The 25391-nt window shown below is 36.1% G+C and overlaps 1 protein-coding gene across 1 annotated transcript; it reads right to left on the bottom strand.

Annotated features, from left to right (window-relative positions):
* Nucleotides 1-290: 290 nt before the first annotated feature.
* LOC129265709 (N-acetylated-alpha-linked acidic dipeptidase 2-like) lies at nucleotides 291-24346 on the bottom strand. Its single transcript, XM_054903667.2, has 17 exons — nucleotides 23969-24346; nucleotides 18467-18623; nucleotides 14584-14712; nucleotides 13366-13494; nucleotides 12441-12630; nucleotides 12100-12190; nucleotides 11034-11123; nucleotides 10528-10613; nucleotides 9562-9681; nucleotides 8492-8574; nucleotides 7907-8038; nucleotides 6872-6957; nucleotides 6110-6200; nucleotides 4662-4914; nucleotides 3484-3565; nucleotides 2700-2792; nucleotides 291-2249 (listed from the first exon to the last, which is right to left on the bottom strand). The coding sequence occupies exons 1-17, from the start codon at nucleotides 24259-24261 to the stop codon at nucleotides 2054-2056; spliced, it is 2301 nt and encodes a 766-aa protein (XP_054759642.2). The 5' UTR covers nucleotides 24262-24346; the 3' UTR covers nucleotides 291-2053.
* Nucleotides 24347-25391: the final 1045 nt, after the last annotated feature.

The raw sequence follows: 25391 nt of genomic DNA, 5'->3' as shown, positions 1-25391 counted from the left end.
GAAGACGATATTTTACGTGACATGTTTCATTCGGTAGATTATCTATCGTCATTTTTTGTTTGATCATTGTTGTTATTATTATCATTTTGATTATTGTCATTATTATTATCATTTTGATTATTGTCATTATTATCATTATTATCACATCATCATCATCGTCATTATATTATCATCATCATTATCATCATCGTCGTCGTCATCATCATCGTCATCATCATCATCGTCATCATCAATGTTGTTATCATCATCAACATATCCACCGCCATAAACAGGATCAGTAATACAATTTTACTCGAGTTATACAACTACACTTTGTATTTATTCATTTAATTCAACCACTGAGTATGTAATAAACATCTGGAATATGACCTCATCACCAAAAATCACCGTATGAAAATAAACGATTCTTTAATACTCTATTACAAACTATAGATTCATTGTTAAATTGCGATAGATCACAATCTATCGAATAAAAGTATTTGGCTTTTAAGATTTTGATCATTATTCTAGTGCTAATACAGGGCCCCCGTCTTACAAAGAGTTGCGATTGATCCGATCAATTTTTATTTATTTTTTATTTGTCGTTTTATTTTAACAGGGTATAGCCCTTTCAGTTACAAGAACTGCTCGACCAAGGGGTCCTGTATCAACAGAAATTAAAAACATAACAAAACAATATTCCATATAATCACGTCAACAACTGTGGAAAGGCGGCAATGTCAATATCTAAAATACATGTTTATTCGAATTATTTTCTAGATATGGTGTATATATTCATACATTCATCGTTTTCTTGACAATTCAGTGTGCTTCTCTTTGTTCACAAATTACATTGTGCAAATTTGGTGAAGAAAAAAATTGTGACATTGATGGATATCGATATAGTAACTCTGTGTAAGACGGAACCTAGATATATGTATATGTGTTAACATGGACCTACATGTATATTAGGTTCATGGTATTAACAATAAGATGATCTACATATATAAGTCGCCATTACTTTAAAAAACCCAATGATATGGAATATCAAACGTTATAAAGGATATTTAGTAAAATAACATCAAAATTAATTTTGAGCTAAATAATGTGACTCGCGGAGGGCGCAACTTCATTCAATCCAATGGTACAATTGATTACTTTTAAAGGGGGTACTCCGGGCTGAAAATATTTATATCTAAAGAAATAGAGTGAAATTATAAACAGATCATGATGCTGAAAATTACATCAACATTTTTCTGTTCAAATCATACTATTTTCAGCCTGGAGCATCCCTTTATAGAAAGTATTTCCAGCAATATTGTCTTTTGCGATATTGACATCTCTTAATCTGCACAATTTTTCTCTACATTACTTTTTAAATGATAACAATTATGATAAGAATAATCGTAACTATCAAATTTTCTTTTGTTAGGAAAATTAATCTATGGGCGTATGTATATCCAAAGTGCTTGTCTTTTATTTTCTGGTGAGCATAAATAATACTCTGTGGATGCTTTGATTCATTAATTAAAATAAAATATACACTGTAAAAACCGAAGTGCTAATTTACACTTACAGTGCTTGTATAGTAACTGCACTACGAGTGCTGAATTTCTAGCTCAAATTTAAACTAGACAATTAGCACTCGTAGTGCAGTCACTATACAAGCACTGTAAGTGCTAAATTAGCACTTCATTTTTTACAGTGTACATTAAAAACATTGTTTTATTTAATTCAAAACATATAAAACAGATTACTAATAGCAATGGATAGGATATATCATTCTTATATACACGTGAAACGACTGAAAAACACCCTTTTGTAATTATATTAGAAAAAATAACAGAAAAAATTAAAATAAGTAAAGAAACGAGTTTCCTGTGATCGTGTGAAGTTTAGTTATGCATAACAGAACATGCTTACGTACGTAACTGTAGTAAAGGTAATATTGTCAAAAGTCTATCAAATCATTTTTAATTTGCAATCTATACTTGTGTCATCCAGCCCCCCCCCCCCCGCGATTAAATGACAAAGATAGAGAATCCGATATATATGGTTCGAGAAGGAGAAATATTCAGAGTTGTGTGACGTCAGTAAGTGTACTTGCCGCTGATTGGATAGTGAATGCTACGATGGCCATTTGTTCCCTGACTGCATTCCATCGAGCCACCTGATCAATGTCGTCATCAATCTGGTACATGGCATCGACAAGGGCGGGAAAAGCGTCGCCTGCGTAGTGGTTCACGCTGCTAGGAGCATACACGACATGTCTATACAAATAGGAGGGACGAAATTCATAAAATATTACATTGTTAGTATTGTCATTACCATTTTACACACACAAAACTGTCGATATACAAATAATTATACATATGCAAAATATCTTAAAAGACAAAAATAAATTAAAATAGGCAATTACATTTTTACTTTTCAGTACTCTTTCATATTGCTTGTAATATGTCACAAATCCGTGTTAAGCTCTTTTAGTGTTGTCACGTGACCTTTACTTATTTCATTTATTTTGAGAATAACGAAATAAAGGAGGCGATTCTAGACGGATCATCGATGTGCTGTATTCTTGCATCCTCACCTTTCTAATTCATTGACATCATTTGAGGAATATGATATATCATGCCATTTTTTATGCTTCGGTATTCAATTGGACTAGAAATGTAAGGAATTTAATATTTTTTACAAAGTGATTTGAATGCATTTATTACCTCAACCATTTCCTGCCAGGAAGGCCAACAGGATCAATGAAAGCCCTTTCAAGTTGCATCATCTGATCATTAACACGTCTAACTGCGATGGGACTAAAGTGAAGTTTGAATATAAAGATTTTTTATTTTTATTTTTCACACACTCAAAATAAAATCACAATTACATGCTGATATAAACGTGTCACATGTGTATACGTGGGCACGTCGTGGTCTAGTGGTTCCGACTCTCGCCTTTCAATCCGAGGGTCGTGGGTTCGAATCCTAGCCATGGCGTGTTTTCCTTCAGCAAGAAATTTATCCACACTGCGCTGCACAGGTGAGGTAAATGGGTACCGGCAGGAAGTAATTCCTCAAAAAGCTGTGCGCACCAGAATCGGTAGACTAGCTTAGCCGGGGTAATATAGGAGCGCCTTGAGCACCAAGCAAGGTGGATACTTGCGCTAAAATCCTATGTTATTATTATACGTGTATATCTGTACTTTGAATATCAAAGTCATAACCAAATTTGTGTATGACAAATATGTTTTTACAAATATCTGTAATTAGAGGAGCAGGTCAGTGGATGAGTCTATACATGTATATTAAAGCAGAGCTTATATTTTACAGACCCATATACGCCTTACGAAAATACAAATGTATCACCTTACGATGTAGAAAGTATTCTCTGGTTCGATTACGATATCAACTTAAGCATCTTTGTGAGTGTTTTAGTCTGAGCAAGTATTGTATTAAATCATGACACTGTAATTGGATATACTCGAGTAAAATGACATTCATTACTTACTTATTAATATCGACTTGCTCCAACTGTTCTTCAAATGATGTAGCAGCCGCTGTAAAATTTGTAACAGCTGAATCAATGTATTCTGCGGAAAAGAAAAAAAACACAGACGAATAAACACGGTTGGGGGGATTCAACAGCAAACTTTTGTAAGATTGCAAATTGTAATTTGATGCTGATTTTCAGATTTGTTTGTTCGTTTACATACACGAAAATGAATTACTGCTGAGCGAGCGCCATGAACGTCTTAGGACAGTGGGTAAGCTATATAAATTCACACTATCAATGCCATTATCAATGGTAATGGATAAGTGTGCGTTTCTTATTTTCGGCAAGTCATGGATATTTTAGATAGGAAGTGTACAGAGTATGGTGCTGTATTGCGATTTATTAGAATTCAGCAGAGAGCATTTGATCCACTTATAACATATATTTTGCTTGTGACATCACAGTCTCATAGCGCCCTCACTCAGAGGATATAGGAATACGCGTGAACTGAGTTTCCGGTTTTAGGAATTAAGTTACATTCATTTTTTTTTAAAGGAAATTGAAACAAAGAGGCGCAAGTCCTTATTCTGAACCACTGATCTGAATATCCAGATCTGTGTTCTGAGCTCGAGTTTAATTCAAACTCTGGTCTAAAAAGGTGGTTTAATTATGGACAGCCCACTGCGATCAAAATTTCTAACCATATGCCTACAAATTCAATTTGTCGGCTCATATGACAATCAAATCCTTCATAACTGACTGGAAATGAATAATGACTGAAATAGTCCTCTTCATCAGGAAAACATGAGCAAAGTGTCCAGTAAAGATAGGAAAATAATTAAACATGATATAAATGCAATTTGAAATGTCTAGCTTCTCATAGGTTTAACACAGAGTTAGGCCATGGCCTAAATTATAGTTGACTTCAGAAAACGGGCCCTAGTGTTCATTTGAATAACTTAATTGAACAATGGTGGGTGATAACCTGTTAAATTCTGAAGAAAACGGTATGCTGTTTTGGTGAATTGGGGCAAAAAAAAAAATCTTTCCAGGGACGTGTCCACATTTCCTCTGACTGTCCCGGTGTTGTTATTTTTCTATCTTCTTGCCTTTCTTGACAAAGCCATGGCCATAATATTTTGTGAAGTTACATTCCTAAAGGACTTCGGAGTATTTCACTTATCCAAACTCACCGAAATAGATATTCTGCTCCGCCATCTTCTCACCGTATTCACTTTCAATGTAGTCTATTGACGACTTGAGTTTCGTTGCATAGTCGCGGACACCAAACGGTAGAATCACGGAGTCTGCGATATTTCGCGAGAATTCAAGCATGAACCGTGCAATAGACTGATGGCGCCAGAAGTTGTAATCAAGGAACATCTTGACAGTGTAGAATGTCTCATAAACGGAGTGATAGACAGGGTACGATGATATCCCAAGACTCTGTTTATGATCATGATATCATATAGTTATATGTTGATTCGGGGAAAAAAAGGTTTCTACTAGAACCTATAAATATGCTTGGTTTCTATTGTAGCTGTTCTCCAGAATCATTTCCTATACGATAAGCCATTGAAGACACAATAGAAACACAGCGTCTTTCCATCAAGTTCATTACTTACGTACTTAATTACAGTAGGACTAGATTATTCTCATTCACTCTTCTTCGGGAGGCGTCGTGGTCTAGTGGTCAAAACCCTCGTCTTTCAATGTGAGGGACGTGGGTTCGATTCCCAGCCATGGCGTGTTTTCCTTTAGCAAAAAAATTACCTACATTGTGCTTCACTCAACCCAGGTGAGGTTAATTGGTACCAGCAGGAAGTTATTCCTCAAAAATCTGTGAGCACCGGAATCGGTAGACTAGTTTCACCGAGCGCCTTTAGCATCTAACAAGGTGGATATGTGTGCTATATAAATCATCTTCTTTCTTATCTAAATGTCACTATCTCATACACCCACATTACAACCCATATTCAGTCACACCGGCAGAGCCGACTCCAGACCGATCAAAGCTATCACGTTATTACCAATGACATACCATCGGTCGGTTTGGAGTCGGCTTCGTTGATCCATGGTTGATGTGACTGTAGCTTTGATCTGAAAATCTATTGAATCATATAACAATGATAATAATAATTATAATAATGATAGTAATAATAATAGTAATAATAATAATGATAATAATAGTGATGATGATGATAATAATAATAATAATAATAAAAATGATAATAATAATAATAATAACAATAACGGTATATTTACCCAGGGTAGCCACTTCAGTTCCAAAAAATGTCTTCCCAGCGTACCCTATTCAGGTGCACACAGCTTTTTGAGGAATTACTTCCTGCCGGTACCCATTTACCTCACCTGGGTCGAGTGAGCACACTGTGGATGAATTCCTTGCTGAAGGAAACTACGCCTTATAGAAACCTTGTAGAACCTTATAACATTATATAAATCCCAGTCATATCCTACTCATAACCTTTAACTGTTATGCAATTAAGTGTGTTAATCTTTTTTGGCAGAACATGCATTGAATGACAATACAGGACTAATTTTTCTTTTATGTATATGTAGCGATTATGTCTGGAATAGATGATGTTCTATAATATATATCTATATATATCATAATTCTTACCGGGTCATATTGATATGACAGGTCCACACAGGGTACACCGATGCGATACATGAAAGGCGCAAAATCAGTTCCGGATCCCAGTACGTTGATACTTGAGAAACAAAAGAAATTGTTTTTACTCTTTAAAGAAGCCAACTTTTAAATTATTTAAAAAAAAAATTGTATTATTCAATCATGTCAATGGCGTCCTGGGGCCCGTAACACAAAGGATAGCGATTGATCGTACGGTTGATTTTCACGATTGATTGTACATTGTAGTCAATGCAATCAATCGTAGAAAAATGTTCTATAATCATTGCTAACCTTTGTGTTACGGGCCCCATGAGTGATTTAAGCATAACCCTGCAAAATTGAGTCAGTATCAAATCAATGTTTACATGCTGTGGCGTAAGATAGGGGGAGGCCTTGGGTGACACTTGACACCCGTGACAAAAAAGAGAAACATAACAAGAAAAAAAAAAAGGGACATACCAAAGGGTGAAATTTAATGGTATGTTCTGAATATTGTATCAAAATCTACCACAGAATTAGATTTTCATAAATTTTCGATCGCTCACCCCGTACGCTATATTTGCAGTTTATGCATTTTTTTGTACACAATGTTGGCATCGACACATAATATTAAGTTATCTTATTGACGTAATATAGGTATACTGTATTACACCGAGTGCTAGTAATGGGAAAATAGTTGTGACGAATCTTTCCATAATATCGAATGATTCTCCTTCTCCGATGTAATGGAAATAAATGTTATCAACATACATCGGTAGACCGTTGCCGCTGCTGTCGGGTCGTCGTTCAAGCCAAACATCATATGTCGTTCTTTCTCCTGTTTCACCGTCAGGCACCTATTAACAGCATCAATGAAAAAAAAGTATTGTGATTAAAAGTTTGATTATTGCTCACTGTCATCTTCTTAAAACAACTGAAAATAGTGCCATGGACATGGCGTCCATGTTGTGACCATGGCCGTATGCGCAGCGGGGGAGGGGGGGGGGGGCGGTTGCCCCACAGAAATTCGGAAAACTTACACTTTTACTGCAAATTTTCACAAATTCACCAAAAGTATGCACGAAATCCTTCAATTTCACTCCACAAAATGCAAAGCGCCCTGATGACAAAATCGATCGCTTCGCTCCCTCGCATTATTTTTTTTTGGGAGAAAAAGTTTATGCGTCCTGCCCTCCCCAGCAAAAAAAATAAACTTCTGCGTACGGCCATGGTTGTGACCGTGTGTTATAGTGGTCAGAGCATTGAACTCCTGATTACGACATGTATGAGTTCGAATTTCCATCCAGCCGTTATCTCCACTTTAACGCCTAGAACGTCGAGACTCCACATCGTATAGGAACCCACAACTGCCGAGACTCCTCAACTTATCTCCTCTTCTGCTCCAAGTCATCACTTTGTCTTTTCAACCACACGGTTTGCAGGCTTTTGCGTAACTGCCTCACAAAATATTACACTTCTCTGTCCCCTGTCTCTTTCTCGCCTTACAATTCCAATCCAATCTCTTCCTTTTGTATTTTATTTCTCGCCAACTTCTCTTCGTACCACCTTATAAACCATCACCGTCAAGACTAAACCACATGGTGAACCATAAGACTCTCTACACCAGGGTGTTGTCAAGGATTTGAAAAGTTTTAAACGCGCGAAAGATTCAGATAGTTGTTTCACAACCGACCAATGCAATTAAAAATAAGCCAATCACAATCAGGCTTCATGAAAATCAGAGCAAACTGATTTTTCGATCATGTCGATTGGCTAGTATACATGTGTAGTGAGTGTTTTGAATACCTTCTTAGCGGCATCGTAGAGGGCTCCCTCTAGCAGGGGTGTTGATGAAGTCCTGAAAGAATAATTTCCCATAACAGCGATATCTGTATTGATGTATGCAACAGCCCTCTCTCCTAATATTTTCTGGTACTCCTGTAATGGAATGAGTTTCCATAAAAAAATAATTCTCACACCTTATTTTCATTCTCATTCTATAGCAGGGCTAAAAACGAAAGAAAATATATAATGAAACGAATAAAGAGATACACTGAGACTGATTAATTCACAATTATTTGAACTATCAAAAATGAATAACTAATCCATTCAAAAGAAGAACCTATATGAGGGATTTTGATTGTGAATAATTATGAATTACGAATTTGCAGAACTTTCCTTTCGAATTTGTTTTTAAGTTGAAAGATAATTCCATTGTATTTGAAGGAGGAGACTGGTTTATAAAAGTATCTTTCATCTCAATGCATTTACGTGAATTTATCTATCAGAATTGTTATTCACCGATGTCATTGTCCTTTTAAAGAACGTAATAAATCACGTTTTTCTTTCCCAAAATTATTCAGTTTATAGTAGTGTAAATAGTGTAAATACCTCAACGAATTCCGTTGATCCGAGTAGTCCGTATTCCTCAGCTCCCCAAGAACAGAACATGACCGTACGACGAGGCCTCCAACCTGATCATGAATGAGATACATTTTGATTTAATAATCAATTTTTTGTCATAGTTAATCATGTTGATGGATTTGATTTTAACGATTGTAAATAAAATGAGCAGAGACAGCTTACCATAAATTCCTAGCGAGAATTTTTATTACTACCACACGATTTTTAGGGATCCAAATGTCGTCCGTCCGTCCGTCACTAACCTTATGACACATAACTCCACAACCGTAGGTCACTTTTCAACCAAACTTGGATGGTAGATGGACTTGGGGAACCTGCATGTTATGCTGCAGTTAGAGGTCACATGGTAAGTTCAAAGGTCATTTTCAGGTCAACGTTAAAGTTTACATGCAAGACTCTCTTATGACGCCTAACTCCGCAACCGTAAGTCACTTTTCAACCAAACTTGGGATGGTAGATGGACTTGGGGGACCTGCATGTTATGCTGCAGTCGGAGGTCACATGGTAAGGTCAAAGGTCATTTTCAGGTCAACGTTAAAGTTTCCGTGCAAGACTCTCTTATGACACATAACTCTGCAACTGTAAATCACTTTTCAACCAAACTTGGATGGTAGATGTACTTAGGGGACCTGTATGCTATTGTGTTGGGAGGTCACATGGTATGGTCAAAGTTCATTTTGAGGCCAACATTAAAGTTTGCGCGCAAAACTCTTATTACAAGTATTATTCCATCTAATCCAAGTCATTTCACAATGAAGTTTCGATACAATTCTGTTGCGTGCCCTCGCAAATCACGATATTTCTGGTTATTTTCATAAGTGGGCGAGACACAAAATCGCTTTTGCCTTGTTTTTTACCGAATCCTCTTTTTTTTCCCCATTCATTGGACGAGTCTATATTTTACAAAGCTGATTTGCTAGTTACAATACCCACTCACACGTTTTGTTCATAATTTTTTTTACACGCACACACACACATACCCCCTCACACATCTACACACAAATAATGGAATTGAGAGAAAGTGGATGCTTATTTACCTGTTTTGGTCATCTCTGAGTAGACCCTTGCACTCTCCATGAGAACTGCTGTACCACTAGAAGGGTCTACAGCACCATACACCCAGGCATCACGGTGGTTGCCCATCAATACATAGCGATCTGGAGGATGAACATTATACGAGTACATCACAAATCGGACGCATTCGAGAATGAATCAACAATATTATGCGAATCAAGAACAAAATGAGTGAATAATTTTCAACTTTTTCTTATTTAATTTCTCTCTCTTTTCAGAAGGGGGTCTCAAACCGATTTGATATTCACTCTACAACAATACTAGGAGAAAAAAAAGACCCCAAACAAAAAAAATGAAGGGGGTGTGTTTCATTTTGTTCGATCAAATTTCAGACGAATTCCAACCCTTCATGCAGGCAATATATTCAATCATCATCTCATCACAGCTTATCTGATTTTGTTTTGTCGAACAGAAATTGATAAACAGATTTTACCATGTTTGATGGATTTTTATCAGAAAGTAAGAAAATCGTAATTAGGAAATGGGTACATTATTCAGGGACTGAAGACCATAATTATCACTAGACAAAAATAAAAGCTCCAAATGTGAACACAAGCACAACCATTTTTGTATTCTGCTTACTGGGTCGTGTGGTCCAGTGGTTAGAGCTTTAGACTCATAATCGCAAGGTTGTGAGTTCGAATCACCACTCTGCCATTGTCTCCACTTAAATTATATTATAAGGCCCAAGAGTAATATCTGTCGTCTATAAAGTCAGCCACTATGACTGATTAACCAAGACGTAAAATGTTTCCTAGGTAATTGGTTATATACCAGCCTGGCGTTTACCAGCAAAAAAGTGCTGTCCTGCCGAGTTCCTACGGGAGTTACCATAAACAGAAACAGAAAACATCGCTACTTCACACATTCTCAGATTTTTAAACTTTGTGAATTCTTAGCAAAACGTTATAAGATCGGTTGCTTATCACCTGGTTCCAGGGCGCCATTGATGATACCGATGACGTCATATATTGTTCTGATCTCACGTGATGTGTGGATACTCATCTTGACCTTCCTGATAAGGAAAAAATCGATTGAAGATTACCCACACTTGATGTCTTTAAATTTGACAAGGATTTAAATAATGTATTTCACTTCTTTTCATTAACAAGTAATACAAATACGGAGTTCTTTTAAACGAAAACAGATGTCATTCTCAAACTAACCCGTAAATTATCTTAGTCAACCTGAAATTCAGAAGTCAATTTTGACGAGATGTATGCTTGTTCCCGAGGATTTTTGGATCAATGAAGATTATCATGCCTTAATATTCAAGCAGGCCAATTTACGATACGGGGGCTACGTCACGCATAAATTGTATGTAAGTTTGTTTGAAGGTGAGTCTCACCGTTATATCATTCTGATATAGTTTCAATATTGCCTTTAGCAAAGAAACATTCCTATCTTGTCTCGAAGTCATTAATCAAGCTCTCACCTTCTTGGGTTGATAAATCCCGGTCCGTATCGGTAGGTTACATCCAGATTTCCTGCCCAGTCAGGATTTACTTCATCGCCCGATAACTCACTAATATAAATTAAACATAGCGTCACAATACATTAAGTACATGTATAACGTAGACAAATACATTTAGACATTTTGTTTTTTCGTTGTAGACAGAACAAGTTGCAAAAGTAATGAAGGAGTATCGTCTTGATGTGCTGGGGATCAGTGCGTGTCGTTGGACCGGTTTTGGTAAAATTAAACTTCGAACAGGCGAAACCGTGATATTCTATGGGAGAGAAGATGGATTACATCATAATGGAGTAGCTATAATGATGTCTAGTTTTGCCGAGAAGGCCTTGATAGGATTCGTTTCAATACCAATGCCTTAAAAAAGCGCTTCAAATATTCTGGCCAAACATTATTGGCATGGAGGAGCTCAATAATCTCACTCAACTCAACAAGATGAGTCAAGAAGTCAAAAGAAGACGTTGGAATTGGATAGGTCATGTCCTCAGAATGCAAGATGACCATCATTGTTACACTGCTCTAACATGGAATCCAGGAGGAAAACGCAAAAGGGGTAGACCAAAAACAACACGGAGGAGAACTGTAGAGAAGGAGAGAAGTACTTACGGATGGAAGAGTTGGAATGAGGCCAGGGGTTGTGCTAGAGACCGCCAAAAATGGAAAGAAAGCGTGGAGGCCTTATGTGCCACAGGGCACGAATGAGGATAGTAGTAGTAGTATGACCAAAACAGTTTATTTTTAATCATTATCAAATTTAGATTGAATTCGGTGGATTTACTAGATTGTTTAAACGGGCGAGGAACCAATGGATAGGGAGGGTCCAGTGCATCTCGCCACCCCACCCTTGCTTAAATAACTACTGTTTTTAACTCCTTGAAGAAAATGAAAAAGAAATGAAACTGTTGTTCAGCATGACCCCCTCCTCTCATTATTTTTCATACAAATGAAGGGTAATCAGAAACATAATCTTTGTTTGGTGTTACAACGATGGCTACTTATTAAGATATTAAAAGATACAATAAACACTAACCTTAGAAGATATTTTGCATCTCCATAGCCAATCGGATGAACCGGAATCTTTGGAAGGGCTGTATCCGAATCGTTTAACCGGTACATGTACGCTGGAAGAACGAGAGAGAGAGAAAGAAAGTGGTGAAACATGGAGAGAGAGAAGGGTTCCAACTTGTGTGATTTTGTTCTGATTTTCTTCATGTTCAGATCGTTCTAGCCCACACACTTGCTCTATCCCGCACACCGACCCACACCCATATGCATCACACGTACACGCGTGCTCTCTCCCTCTCTCCCTCCCTCTCCCACCCTCTTTCTGTCTGTCTTTCCCTCTCTTTACTAAGCAGGAGCAAAAATTACGTTTAGCCGGATAACCGGGAGTGACGGGATCCCCTTTAGCATCACTGACGAAAGTATTTCCCCGTTGAGCGCCGGTATCGGGTAACCACCATCCGTCCGGATAGACGGCTACATCTTCATCAATGGCGTAGTCGGCAGGATCCGAATATAGAATTACCCCAATAGCACCCGCTGCTTCTGCGGCTAGCACCTGTAAGTTTATCAATGGTAGGGCACTTAACATTAATTGTCTCGGTTATAACTTACTGTGACAATTTTGTTGAAGTTAGTAACTTAATAAGTAGTAATAATGGGATGATTATGTAGGAATATTCGTAGCTTACATTGAACTAAGTTGTGCATCTTAAAGTAAAAAAAAACACCAAACGTTTATTTGCCGGTCTTTGTGATAAGGCATGTGAAACTTAAAACTGTAATACTGCATTCTTACTATATGAAAGTGATAATAATTTTGTTTCACTAACATCATTACTATCATTGTTGTGATTTTATCTCTATCATTTTCAATGATTATTAACGGCATTATTATTATCGTTATTATCAAAATAATTATTGTTAGAGTGACTGTTATAACTGCTATTATGGCAATTGTAAATACTATCATCATTGAATATTACTTCTATCATTATCATAATTATCATCATTATTTCATACCATTATGACTATTGTAACTATTTCCCCCATAAATTTTGAAAACGTACTTTTTTATCTACAAGTTTCACATAAGTGCAAGCTAAATCTGCACCAAATCTTACAGTTTCATCAAATTTGTGAAAATATAAGGAGCTCAATTTACTTCGCTCCCTTTCTTATTTATGTTTTAAATAATGCTTCATATTCTTGCCCACCCCCCCCCCTTTGCTCCCAACTGTATAGGGAAAAATATAATCGTATGGCCTTGGGTGGAATAGATCATCAGCCTCACCTTATTTCCTCGAAACGCTCTTCCATATCTTGCAATAACTATGCATCCAGTAATGTTGATTTCAGGTTTATTCTTTGCCAGCCATTCAAAGTCTTCTGCACGACCATAGTTGACATAAACCAAAGGACCCTGGAATGGAATAAAACAAAGAAACAAAGCCTCAAGTGGATAGCACTTTCAAGCTCCTTATTGTCTTATATTACGAATCGATATGTGAGCTTTTATTACTATAATTATGATTTTTGTTTATATATATTTTTTTTCCTGGGAGGGGGGGTATATTTAAACTGCTATTAATTTTTGCTGCAACATAGAGAACATTTACACATGAATTCCATCTTAGAATAAACATTCGTCCGAATTTAACCTGCCAATTATCATAGTATAACTATTGTCAAAGTAATAAAAATCACTAATGTAACCTATTTTCAAGGTATGCATTTTAGTCAAATTCCAGCAGTTTCTTTTTCTTATAAATATGCTAAGTAACTATGTCTGACTATTCGCGAGAGTTCCGTTATCATTATATCCTGTAGGAATGCTGCTATAGGATTAGGACGGCAACCCCAAATGATTTTTTTTCAAGAAAATGATAAAAATATATATTCAAAAAAGAATGTAGAAAGATAGTAATTAAAAAAGGATACTTGGGGCTGCTTCATAAAGCAGTTCGTAAGTTAAGAGCGACTTTAAGAACGACTGGTAATCCTTTCTTGTGGTAAACCCCTATTTTTCAATTAAGGGGAAAATGACGTCACTTTTAGGGCAGTTTAAACACTCCCGCCCATCAACATTATATATCACCGCTCCTTCCATAATCATGCAAAGTAATACAGGGCTCTGTCCGAATAGAGAATATTTCTGTTTATGGTAACTCCCTTAGGAACTCCGCAGGGCAGCATTTTTTGCTAGTAAAAGCCAAGCTGGTATAAAACCGATCACCTAGGAAACATTTAACGTCTAGGTTAATCAGTCATAGCGGCTGGCCTTATAGACGGCAGATATTACTCTCGGGCCTTTTTATCAAAGTGGAGACAATGGCAGAGTAGGGATTCGAACTCACAACCTTGCGATTATGAGTCCAATGCCCTAACAACTGGACCACACGACCCGTAAAGATGTCATGAACGCCACTAAAAGGTCGGGAACTTAAAAATCCTGTAGTGAAAGTTGAGAGTGTCCCACAAGGACACCAATTTGGTACACAATTATTCTTACCTCAGGCTCTCCTTGCGCAGAATAAGCATTGAATGGTGGAACAACGTCCGGGTGGTCATCTTCTGGTCTTAAGATCTCTTCATGTAAAGCTGTCGTAAAGTTAACCTCTCCATTGTCCGTTATCATCACCTGTATGCATTGAATAGATCTTTATTATTTCATCCGAGGACGTCTTTCATGTCAATTCAATTCAATTCTTCTATGGAGCGTATATGTAGGGTGCTTGTATAGCGCACATAATCATCTATCTTGTTTCTTGCTCAAGGCACATACATACATACAGACATACATACGTACATATATACATGGGTGGAAATCTGTCCCGAAAGGTAGGGGGGACAACAGGGGCGGATCCAGCCTTCGCCAATGGGGGGGGGGGGGCAATTTTTTTTTCCAGCCATATGTTAATCCCCGATCGGCCGCTCGAAGATGATTTTTGTTTGTTTCATTGAAGGAGCAGTCCTCATGGCCACTTTTTAGCTTTATTCTTATAATTCAACATTAATATATGATATCATAATGCGAGCGCGAAGCGCGAGCAATTTTTTTTTTTTTTTTTTTGGGGGGGGGAATTTTATGTATTTTTTCCTAAAATTTGAACATTCTGGGCAATGTTTGTTATCCTGAAAAAGATGTATATGCAACTAAATAATCACTTCGAAAGCGAAGTGCGAGCAGATGTTAACTGATGGAAAAGGTTAGCCATGAATACATGAATAATTTCAACAACCAAATAATGCGAGCGCGAAGCGCGAGCTTAATTTTTTATTTTTATTTTAGCCTAAAGAATGGAAATTCTTAGCACTTTTTGTAATTGAAACATATAAAAGGTATACAACTAAACAATTGATGCGAAGCGCGAGCGAAAAATTTTGAGATTTAGACCTAAGAACGAGACACTCTATTCATGTTTAGTAAATCATGAAAAGGATGAGTAATTGGGGGCCTTCCTTACACCCGGTCCTTACATTAATAATGCGAGTGCAAAGTGCAGCCATTAAATGTTTTTTTTTTTAATTTGAACTGATCGAAAAGGTACTTGTTAAGGACTGCTTGCACTTAGCCATGAAGACGTTACATATTTCAACAATCAAATAATGCTAGCGCGATTCGCGAGCTGAAAATTGTTGACATTTCTACAAAAAGAATCGAAAATTTTAATCAATTTTCGTAATCGTGAACAGGGTAGCTATATAACTAACCAATTGATGCAAGCGAAACGCGAGCAGAAAAATTCGAGATTTAGACCTAAAAACGGGACACTCTATTCATGTTTTGTAAATCATGAAAAGGATGAGTAATAGGGGATCTTCCTACATTAATAATGCGAGCACAAAGCACGAGCTGAAAATTTTTGATATTGTGATCTGAAACAGGATAATGATTTAAATAGAGAACAAGTTGAATATCTGAATAAACATGCGCGTGTTTCAGATTTAGACCTAGAATCTAGGCATTCTACACCTCTTTTATCATGGAAAATCTGAAAAAGAGTCGATTTCAGCTATATATTTCAAGCAATTTGTAGGAAACTTGTGAGGTGGATATGGATCGCACTTAATATAGAGCTGATATTTTTCATTGTTATTTGAGTTTTGACATAGGACCGGGACATCCTTGGGGCATATCATATGAAAATGATGACTATCTTCCTATTCCTCTTGCTAAGCGCGAGATGAAACAAAAGGGACAATTTAATCGTTAAATTATTAATATCTTATTTATTAATGCCTAATGAGGGCGAGAAATCTGATTATATTATGGCCTGAAAACTGGACATTTCAAGCAATTTTGTAATTATGAATAGAATGCATCAGTCAAAATATTTTTAACCATTAATGGGAGCACAAATCGCGAGCCAAAATATTTGATAAACTGTCATGAAAATCAATATTGAGACATACATAAATCGCCAATTAAAATGCGAAAGAGTAGCCAGCGCTATCTGATACGTTTTGACAATCAGACTTGATTTTTTTCAAACTAAATGGAATACACAAAAATAATAGGTACTTAATAAATCGAAAATTGCGAGCCCTCAGTGCGAGCAGAAAATGTCAATATTCAGATCATGAAGCTGTTACTTTTACAGAGCACTTTTAAAAAATCAGTTTGTAAATCACACAAAATAATGAAAGTTCGATTTTCGAGGTGAAATGTGTAATGTATATTGACTTCCAAACTTGATATTTAAGCTCCATATTGAAAAATCACCTGACACCCAAAAGGTAAGGTCATTTAGTCCAAAATACATGTATTATCTCGAATGTGAATGATGCATTTTTCTCCATCATAAAAGACCAAAAATAGTAGGGGGGACATTTGATATTGTGTCCCCCTACTATTTTTGGTAGGGGGGACACGTCCCCCCTGTCCCCCCTGGGATTTCCGCCCATGCATATATACATACACAGGAAAGTTGCTGGAACTTTACTCATGGCAACGTGGTCCTGTTTGGGCCTAGATAATGGAATCTACCTTTCCCAAACCGCATACATTCGTAATTCCGAAGCTTCGTTATTCCGAAGGTTCGGATATTCCGAAGGTTCGTTATTCCGAAGGTTCGTATTTCCGAAAACAAAGTAAGGTTCGCAATTCCTAAGGTTCGTTAATCCGAAAACGAAATGAGGTTCGTAATTCCGAAGGTTCGTTAGTCCGAAAACGTAATGATTAACGAACCTTATTTCGTTTTCGGACTAACGAACCTTCGGAACAACGAACCTTATTTCGTTTTCGGACTAACGAACCTTCGGAATATCGAACCTTATTTCGTTTTCGGATTATCAAACCTTCGGAATAACGCCACAAATGTTCGGATTAACGAACCCTTTTACGTTTTCGGATTAACGAACATCGAGGTATAGGCAATTTACGTGTTTCGGAATTACGAACCTTCGGAATAAAGAACCTTCGGAATTACGAAGTGTAACCGGGTTGCACGATACATAATAACTGATCCATGAAGCTAGAAGCTCTATATGTCTGATCTGTCTTTTTTTATCGTGTCGGTTACGTGTTTTGTAATAAACGCCCTTATGGCATGCTTGCATATTACAATAATAATGATAATGATAAATATAATAATTATACCAATGACCGATTTCCAACAACAAAGTACACTGTCGTTGACTTTATGCACTCAAGAAGATACACGTAAAAGAGGTCTCATCTTCTCCAACATAAAAGGAATTTATCGTTCAGTCTGTAAATGTATATAAGAAGATAAAAATGATCGTATTTTCTCGACAGTACGTCCATGGTGTAAAGTAACTTTCATAATTTATCAAAATTGTTGTCCTTTGAACTTCTTATCATGTACATGAAACATATTTATTATCCTAAGATTTCAAGAAATCTGAAACACTGATAAATGGAGACGTCGCTCTATAACATGTCGCTACAATATTTATATCTATCCAAACAGTTGTACTTTGAAATAACATATACATTACTTTTTAATGTTTCGAATGAGAGTATCTTTATCAATATGTAAATTTGAACCAACTAAATTAAATATTATCGATTGTATTTATTGTTTGTATTTTATGACCAATTGCTGGTATTAGTTTTCTTCTTGGTTCGGTATTCTATAATTTTCAGTTATTATATTGAAACACACAAAATTGAATACTGCTTTGGTACGATCATGGACCTATTATAGGTCCATGGTACGATAAAAAATATGGTAGTTGTACCAATCCGTTATCATTTATATCTATCCATCATATATTTGTTTCAAAACAGTTTTTTTTTATATCGGCCTATATACATTATATAATTATGATGTTATTTGTGCTGGTTATAGTAACAAATTAACTGTAAAAGAAAACAAATACAACTAACTGAAATGTTTGATGTTATTATGGGGTAAAATAGTCCGTACCTTATTCGGATTGTCTGGATCCGGATAAGCCAAGAGCACATCGTAGGATAGTAACCGAACCGAATCGAATCCGTACTCGGTCCATAGATTTACAAGCATTTCGGCATTCTCCTTCTCTGCTGGCGTTCCAGCCAAATGAGGTCGGCTGCTTAATTCTCTTTATCAATTAAAATATAATATGATTATTAATCATTATATATCTTAATTGTATCAATTGAATGCCTATACTCCTTTTCTGCCCGTTCCATTGGTATTAATTTCGCTTCTAAGAAATGGTAACCAGTTGAACCGCCCTTTCACACGGTAAAAAAAAATCGCTAATGACGAATATTTAGCACGTGTGAAACCAAACTAGAACATGATTAGAATCACGAACGCTATTCACAGTCACGATTACAATAGCAATCATCATTACAATGATGATTCAAAATTCACGTGTGAAAAGGCCCGAAATGAAGTCATTTGTAAAGTCGCTCGTAACTCCTGGACAGCTTTATGAAATATCAATTCACTCATAATATAAACACGAGCTAGATATATTGCCCTTTCACACGGTAAAAAATCGCAATAATGATGATTCCAGTAAAAAATAAGGCTATTGACGAAGTTTTAGCACGTGTGAAACCAAACTAGAATCACGAACGCTAATCACAATCAAGAATTCAAATTCTGCTCCGGTGGTAAATTCCGCTTAAGTTTCACTCAAATTACGGCACGGATTTTACGTGTGAAAGGCTTGACCTCCAAAACATTTTCTTCTTTTTTCGGGGGGGGGGGGGGGTTGGGCGGAGCTTACGTGTCCTTTCAAGCACTTTCGTAGATAATACAATTGTCATGCACCCATCGTATCGATGCAGTGCTTTGATTGGCAAGTCACCAAGGACACATACCGCCTTTGCACGATAATTCGATAAAATCACAGTTTTCGAGTTAGCGTGTGAAATGTTCGATGATTCTAAAGACGAATTGCAATCATCAATACATTAATGATTCAAGATTCACGTGTGAAAAGCCCCATAATCACTCACGATACATACTTACGAGCGAGAAAATAGAAAGTTCACAATGAATGGATACAACCCATTGTCATGTCGCCTACGAGCAAGTAACCACAAGGGGGCACCGCTATGATTTTTAAGGATTGAAAAGGGGGAACAGACGCGAAATGAGGGGAATGTGGTGAAGAAAATAGGAAGCAAGAAGAAGGAAGACTATAAAAAGAGGGATGTATCGGTCATATAAATCTATAATCCCCCTATAATTCCACTGAGAAAAAAAACTTATTACATTTCAAGACGTCTTCCCATCCCCACCCCGAGTGGCGCCGCCCCTGAGCCAGACATCTCACGAGAACATGCTGTAGATGTTCACAATAGACACGAGTACAAACAAATAAGTCAATATGACTTCGGGCCTTTTCACATGTGAATCTTGAATCATCATTGAAATGATGATTGCAATTCGTCTTTAGAATCATCGGACCTTTCACACGAAGAATTCGTACCGTAATTTAGGTGAAACTTAACTGGAATTCACCTCCGGAGTAGAATTTGAATTCGTGATTGTGATTAGCGTTCGTGATTCTAGTTTGGTTTCACACATGCTAAAAAATCGTCATTAGCATTTTTTTCACTAGAATCATCATTCAAATGACGGATTTTTGTTTTTACTGTGTGAAAGGGCGGTAAATCCGTTTCGAATTGACATGGAAATCATTTAGTAATTGAGGTTACATTCCGGTCGGAAATGATTTCTGGATTATTATGCAAGAGTGACCATTGAGCTATATACATGCACATGTATACGCATCCATAGAAAAGGGACATATGGAAAGAAGCAACATTATTTTCTTTGTCCTCCTGATATGCCTATGTTTATGTAATAAATATGAAATACACATCAAGCTTGCACGAGCATATTAACATCGGGAAGGTAACAGATATTCATTCGAACCAACCCTCAAGTTTATTTTTATTTTTATATGGCTGATTGACAAAGTGTATGAATATGACTATCCATCTAACATTGATTCTGTTTTTGGCAATTACTGAACTTCCTTTTCCCAAATTGGGAAGAAATATCACCAACTTTGGAACTTTATTTTGACTGGCGGAAGGATAAGGGCTATTTTACTGTTTCAGGTGATGAATTTGATGAATTAGAAGATTCTTTTATAAATGCCGATCTATTCTTAAAATGAGCTGGTCGAGGGACCCTTTTCTGGTCAGATATGAATTGTCAGATATATATCCTATCCACTGGTAGTAAACATTCGATCCCCGAATTTCTCCTTATTTTTTATGATTTTTTTAAGAGTGCCATTTTAACACGCGAGTCTATGGGAAATGTTTTAGGCCTGTGATACCTTAAATGCAATAGAGTTTCGCTAATCACACTCTTCTAATAGTGAGACGAGGGACCAGACTTTTTTGAGTGGGATTTACATCTTTTGAGAGTCGATTTCCGAGTGGATTTACCCTCTTTTAGGAGTGAAAATGTCTAAAAATATACACTGTTCACTCCAGAAGGAGCTATAATTAACTTTTAAAAGATGTAAACCCAACTCCAAACTGACTGTCCACTCGTCTCACTCTTAGAGGAGTGTTAGTCCAGGATAGGCCCCATAGAAAATTGACCAAACCTTGTTTTTTCATATATACAATATTTTTTGATGGTTTCTTGTCAATTCGTGGGTGCTGATTACGAATCTGAATGATGCCACTCGTGTAACCTTGAGCATTTTCCACAAATTGGCAAAATCCGATATGGCCGCCAAAATATGCGAATTACCCATGAAAATCATATAATTGCCCGCACATTGGTTATAAAATGTATGTATTTGTGTTGCAGGAGTGAAATACTCTCTGAAAAAACGATTTTTGACAAAAAAATATTTTCTAGACATTCAAAATGGCCGCCATAGATCCCTGTATTCTATATTATGTACAATATGAATGGGGACAACTAAATTTCACAAAAGTGAGCACTTGATGCAAGTAATTGTGATTTTAGCGAAATAATGGATGAAAACATGATTGCTAACGAAATGTATCATTTGTTATGTCATGTATGTAAACAATTTAGCATTTTAATATTCAAAAAGCCACCAAATGCCCTGTTATATTATTATGTACAATGTTAATGGGGACAAAAGAAAATCACAAGAATGAGTACTAAAATGCATATTACTAGTATTAAGATAAGCGAGTGGAATTCTGGCTAAAAACATAATTTGTAATGAAATATAAATGCAATTTATTTGATAAATGCTGTATTTTGACATTGAAAATGGCCGCCATAGGCCCATTATACATTATGTACAATGCGATTGGAGAAATTAATTTTCACAAGAGTAAGAACTATAAAATGCATGTAATTGTAATCACCGAGTAAAATAATGTCTGAAAACATGTTTTCTAGCGAAACATATCATTTATTTTGTCATGCATGAGATAAATGCTGTATTGTGAAATTCAAAATGGCCCCTATAGGGCATAACAGTATTATCTACAATGTAAATGGGGACATGTCATTTTGTAAGAATTTAGATTTACTTGACTATGAAATCCATAAAATCCTGTTGTATGATAAAACATTATTTTCAAACATGATTTTTTTATGAAATATAGCATTTCTTCTGCCATGTAAGTGATAAATACTGTATTTGACATTCAAAATAGCTTATACAAGCCCTTACTAAATGATGTTACATGCGTATGGGGAATCTACTTTTTACAAGAGTGAGAATCATAAAATGCATGTAACTGTGATGTATGAGTAAAAATATTGTCTTAAACATGATTTCTAAATAAATAAATCACATATTGGTCATGGAGGTAATAAATGATGTACTTTGAAATTCAAAATGGCTGCCATAGGTCATAAAAGTATTATGTACATTGTAATTTGGGACATATAATTTTGACAGAATTTGGCTTTGCTTGACTATAAGTATTGCATATAATTGTGATGTAAGAGTGAAATATTGCCTAAAACCATGGTTCCTAACGAGGTATATAATATCTGGTGCATTTAAGGTGATAAATGCTGCATTCTGAAATGGGAAATGGGCGCCATGGGCCCTTATATTGTATTATGCACAATTTTAATGAGGACAGATAATTTTCACAAAAGTGCATATGGCGGCCATTTTGAATTTTGAAATATAACCTTTATCACCTAAATTTTAGATGATATATTTCGTTAGTAATCATGTTTTCAGACAATATTTCACTCTTACAACACCATTTAGTCAAGCAAAGCCAAAATCTGTTAAAATCATTTGTCCCCATTCACATTGTACATAATACTGTTGGGGCCTGTGGCGGCCATTTTAACTTTCAAAATACAGTATTTATCACCTACCTGGCAGAAGAACTGATATATCTTGTTAGAAATTATGCTTTCAGACAATATTTTACTCATAGATCGCATTTATGGTGCTCACTCGTGTGAAAATTTATTTCCTAGTTCGCATTGTACATAATACAATCAATGTCTATGGCGGCCATTTTGAAAGTCAAAATACAATATTAAACACAAACTTTAAAGCTGAATAATATATTTCGTTAAAAAATATGTTTATTAGACAGTATCTCATTTATTCATCACAAATGAATGCATTTCAGTGCTCACTCTTGTGATTTCTTTGGTCCTCTTTCTCATTGTACATATTTATGTTACGGCCTTTTGCGGCCATTTTGAATATCAAAATACAGCATTTATCACATACAAGACATATTAAATAATATATTTCGTTAGCCATTGTGTTTTTAGTCAGTATTCCACTCGTTTATCTTAATAATATGCATTTAAGTGCTAAATTTTGCGATTTTTGTTGGCCCCTTTGCCATAGAAAATAATACTATTTGGGCCAGTGGCAGCTATTTTGAATATTAAATACAACGATTTTCCCATATATGACATAATAATTTATATATCATGTTAGCATTGATGATTTTCATTTATTACTTCGTCCATAGATCACAATTACTTGCAGCTTAGTGATAATTTTTGTGAAAAATTAATTTTCCCTATTCATATTGTACATAATAGGGTATACAGAGGTCTGTGGCGGCCAGTTTGAATATCAAAAAATAAATATTTTGTCAAAAAATTGTTTTTTCAGAGAGTATTTCACTCCTGCAACACAATTACATACATTTTATAGCAAATTTGCTGGCAATTTTATGATTTATGGGTAATTTGCAGGTAATTTTTCAAGGTTACACGAGTGGCATCATTCAGATTCGTAATCAGCACCCTCGAATTGACAAGAAACCATAAAAAAATATTGTATATATGAAAAAACAAAGTTATGCCTCTGATTTTATGGACCAGATTAGCTCTTTTGTATTAAACTCATTTTCGGTTACTTGTAATTTTGTTTGCCCCCCGACACTTGTGCGCCTTGAGCAGCTCTTACGAGATTGATATTGCGCCTAAAAAAATGCATATATTATTATAATTATTATTATTAAGCGTGCAGTGTTTCAGACCTACCTGAGATTTTGTTCGATATTTTCAGCTTTGCATTCATCAATCATCATTCGACTGATTTTATCAGTTTCCACCGCTGAAAATAATGAACAGAAATCCTTTGGATGTCCAAGATATCCAATTAAAAATCCTACCATGAAGAGTACACATCCAAGCACCATGAATGCAATCCACCGAGAAAGTTTATTATCTCCTTTCATTTTTATTCTTGTCACCTCTTCGTCTTTTGAGCGAATATTGAATGCCGATCCCTGCCAATGCTGCATGCACGTTAACGCAGAAGCCAAATAGAACATGGAACTGCATACCGCCTGTACTTCCGTCCAACTGTTTATTGCAACTAATTCATAAACCACATTTATGGGTTAGTTTGTTTAAAATGTCACTCAACTTTCGAAACTTCAGATAAAGTTCGATGAAGTACAGCATGGTTGTTGTTGTTGTTGTTTTCTCTAGTACCTGTCGCGTGAAGAGGCCAAATTTATCAGGGGGCTATGGTTTGGATACTTATGAGTGCCTTGAAAAGTTCGCAAGCGAGTGTAGGAAGCGAGCAAAAAACATATAAACATAACTTTAAGTAAATTTTGTAATGAATTTTATTTGCAAGATGTCATTTAGAAATGCCCCAAAATTTGTCAGTTTCTGGTACAATTGGTCCGCCTCATGGACGGGAGGTCGGGATACGATCCCCAACCGTGTCATACCAAAGACTTTAGAAATGGGACCTTCTGCATTATTTTGTCTTATTGTGCAGAACTTCAGGTTGCAGTGAAAAGATTCACTCCCCCTCCCACAAACACCACGCTTTTGTTTCCCCCCACTTGAAGGGTCAATGGCCATATAAATACCGAGTGGAATAGTATATATGCACATTCTCCTTGGAGATATCTGAAAAAGATATACATGTATTCACCTCACTCTCACATGCCACCTCTGTTTCTTAGCTTTAATGCGACTACATGTAAGTACATTAGTTTAAGATAAGATATTAGTTATTTACGCTAATGAGCGTGTGTGTGTGTGTGTTCAGGAGTGAGAGGGTGTGTGTGTCGGTGTGTATGTGGGTGGAATTTATGAAGCGGATGTAAAAGTGTGTGTGTGTGTGTGTGAGAGAGTTTCCAAGTCTGCATACTTAAAATCAATTCACTATCTCAACCTACAGTATATTAATGTTATTTTTGTAGTATTTGAAATCAAAATCATCCTTAATAATAATGATGATAATAATATGCATTTATATAGCGCCATCTATCTAGAAATATACTATTCCGAGGCGCGTTGTTATTCCTATATATTACCCCGGCTTTAGCTCGAGCTGCCTTTACGCCCCCTGTAAGTTCCCTCGACGTAATATGAGAATCGGTTATGGAGGTCTATGTTTTAAATTTTATCCATAAAAATTGAATGTCAATAATGATTTCAATAA

Source organism: Lytechinus pictus, chromosome 7 (assembly GCF_037042905.1).
Source record: "Lytechinus pictus isolate F3 Inbred chromosome 7, Lp3.0, whole genome shotgun sequence".
Lineage (NCBI taxonomy): Eukaryota > Metazoa > Echinodermata > Echinoidea > Temnopleuroida > Toxopneustidae > Lytechinus > Lytechinus pictus.
The sequence above is the reverse complement of the archived record's forward strand: the minus strand, read 5'-3'. Positions and strand labels throughout refer to the sequence as shown.

Bases quoted from the DNA above. Each gene is read 5' to 3' on its own strand.
- LOC129265709 (XM_054903667.2), bottom strand. From the start codon at position 24,261: ATGTTCTATTTGGCTTCTGCGTTAACGTGCATGCAGCATTGGCAGGGA. The intron at 8,039-8,491 runs GTATTTACACTA...ATTCCATTACAG, and splicing joins GATCAACGGAATTCGTTGAG to GAGTACCAGAAAATATTAGG. The intron at 2,793-3,483 runs GTAAGTAATGAA...ACTTCACTTTAG, and splicing joins GAGCAAGTCGATATTAATAA to TCCCATCGCAGTTAGACGTG.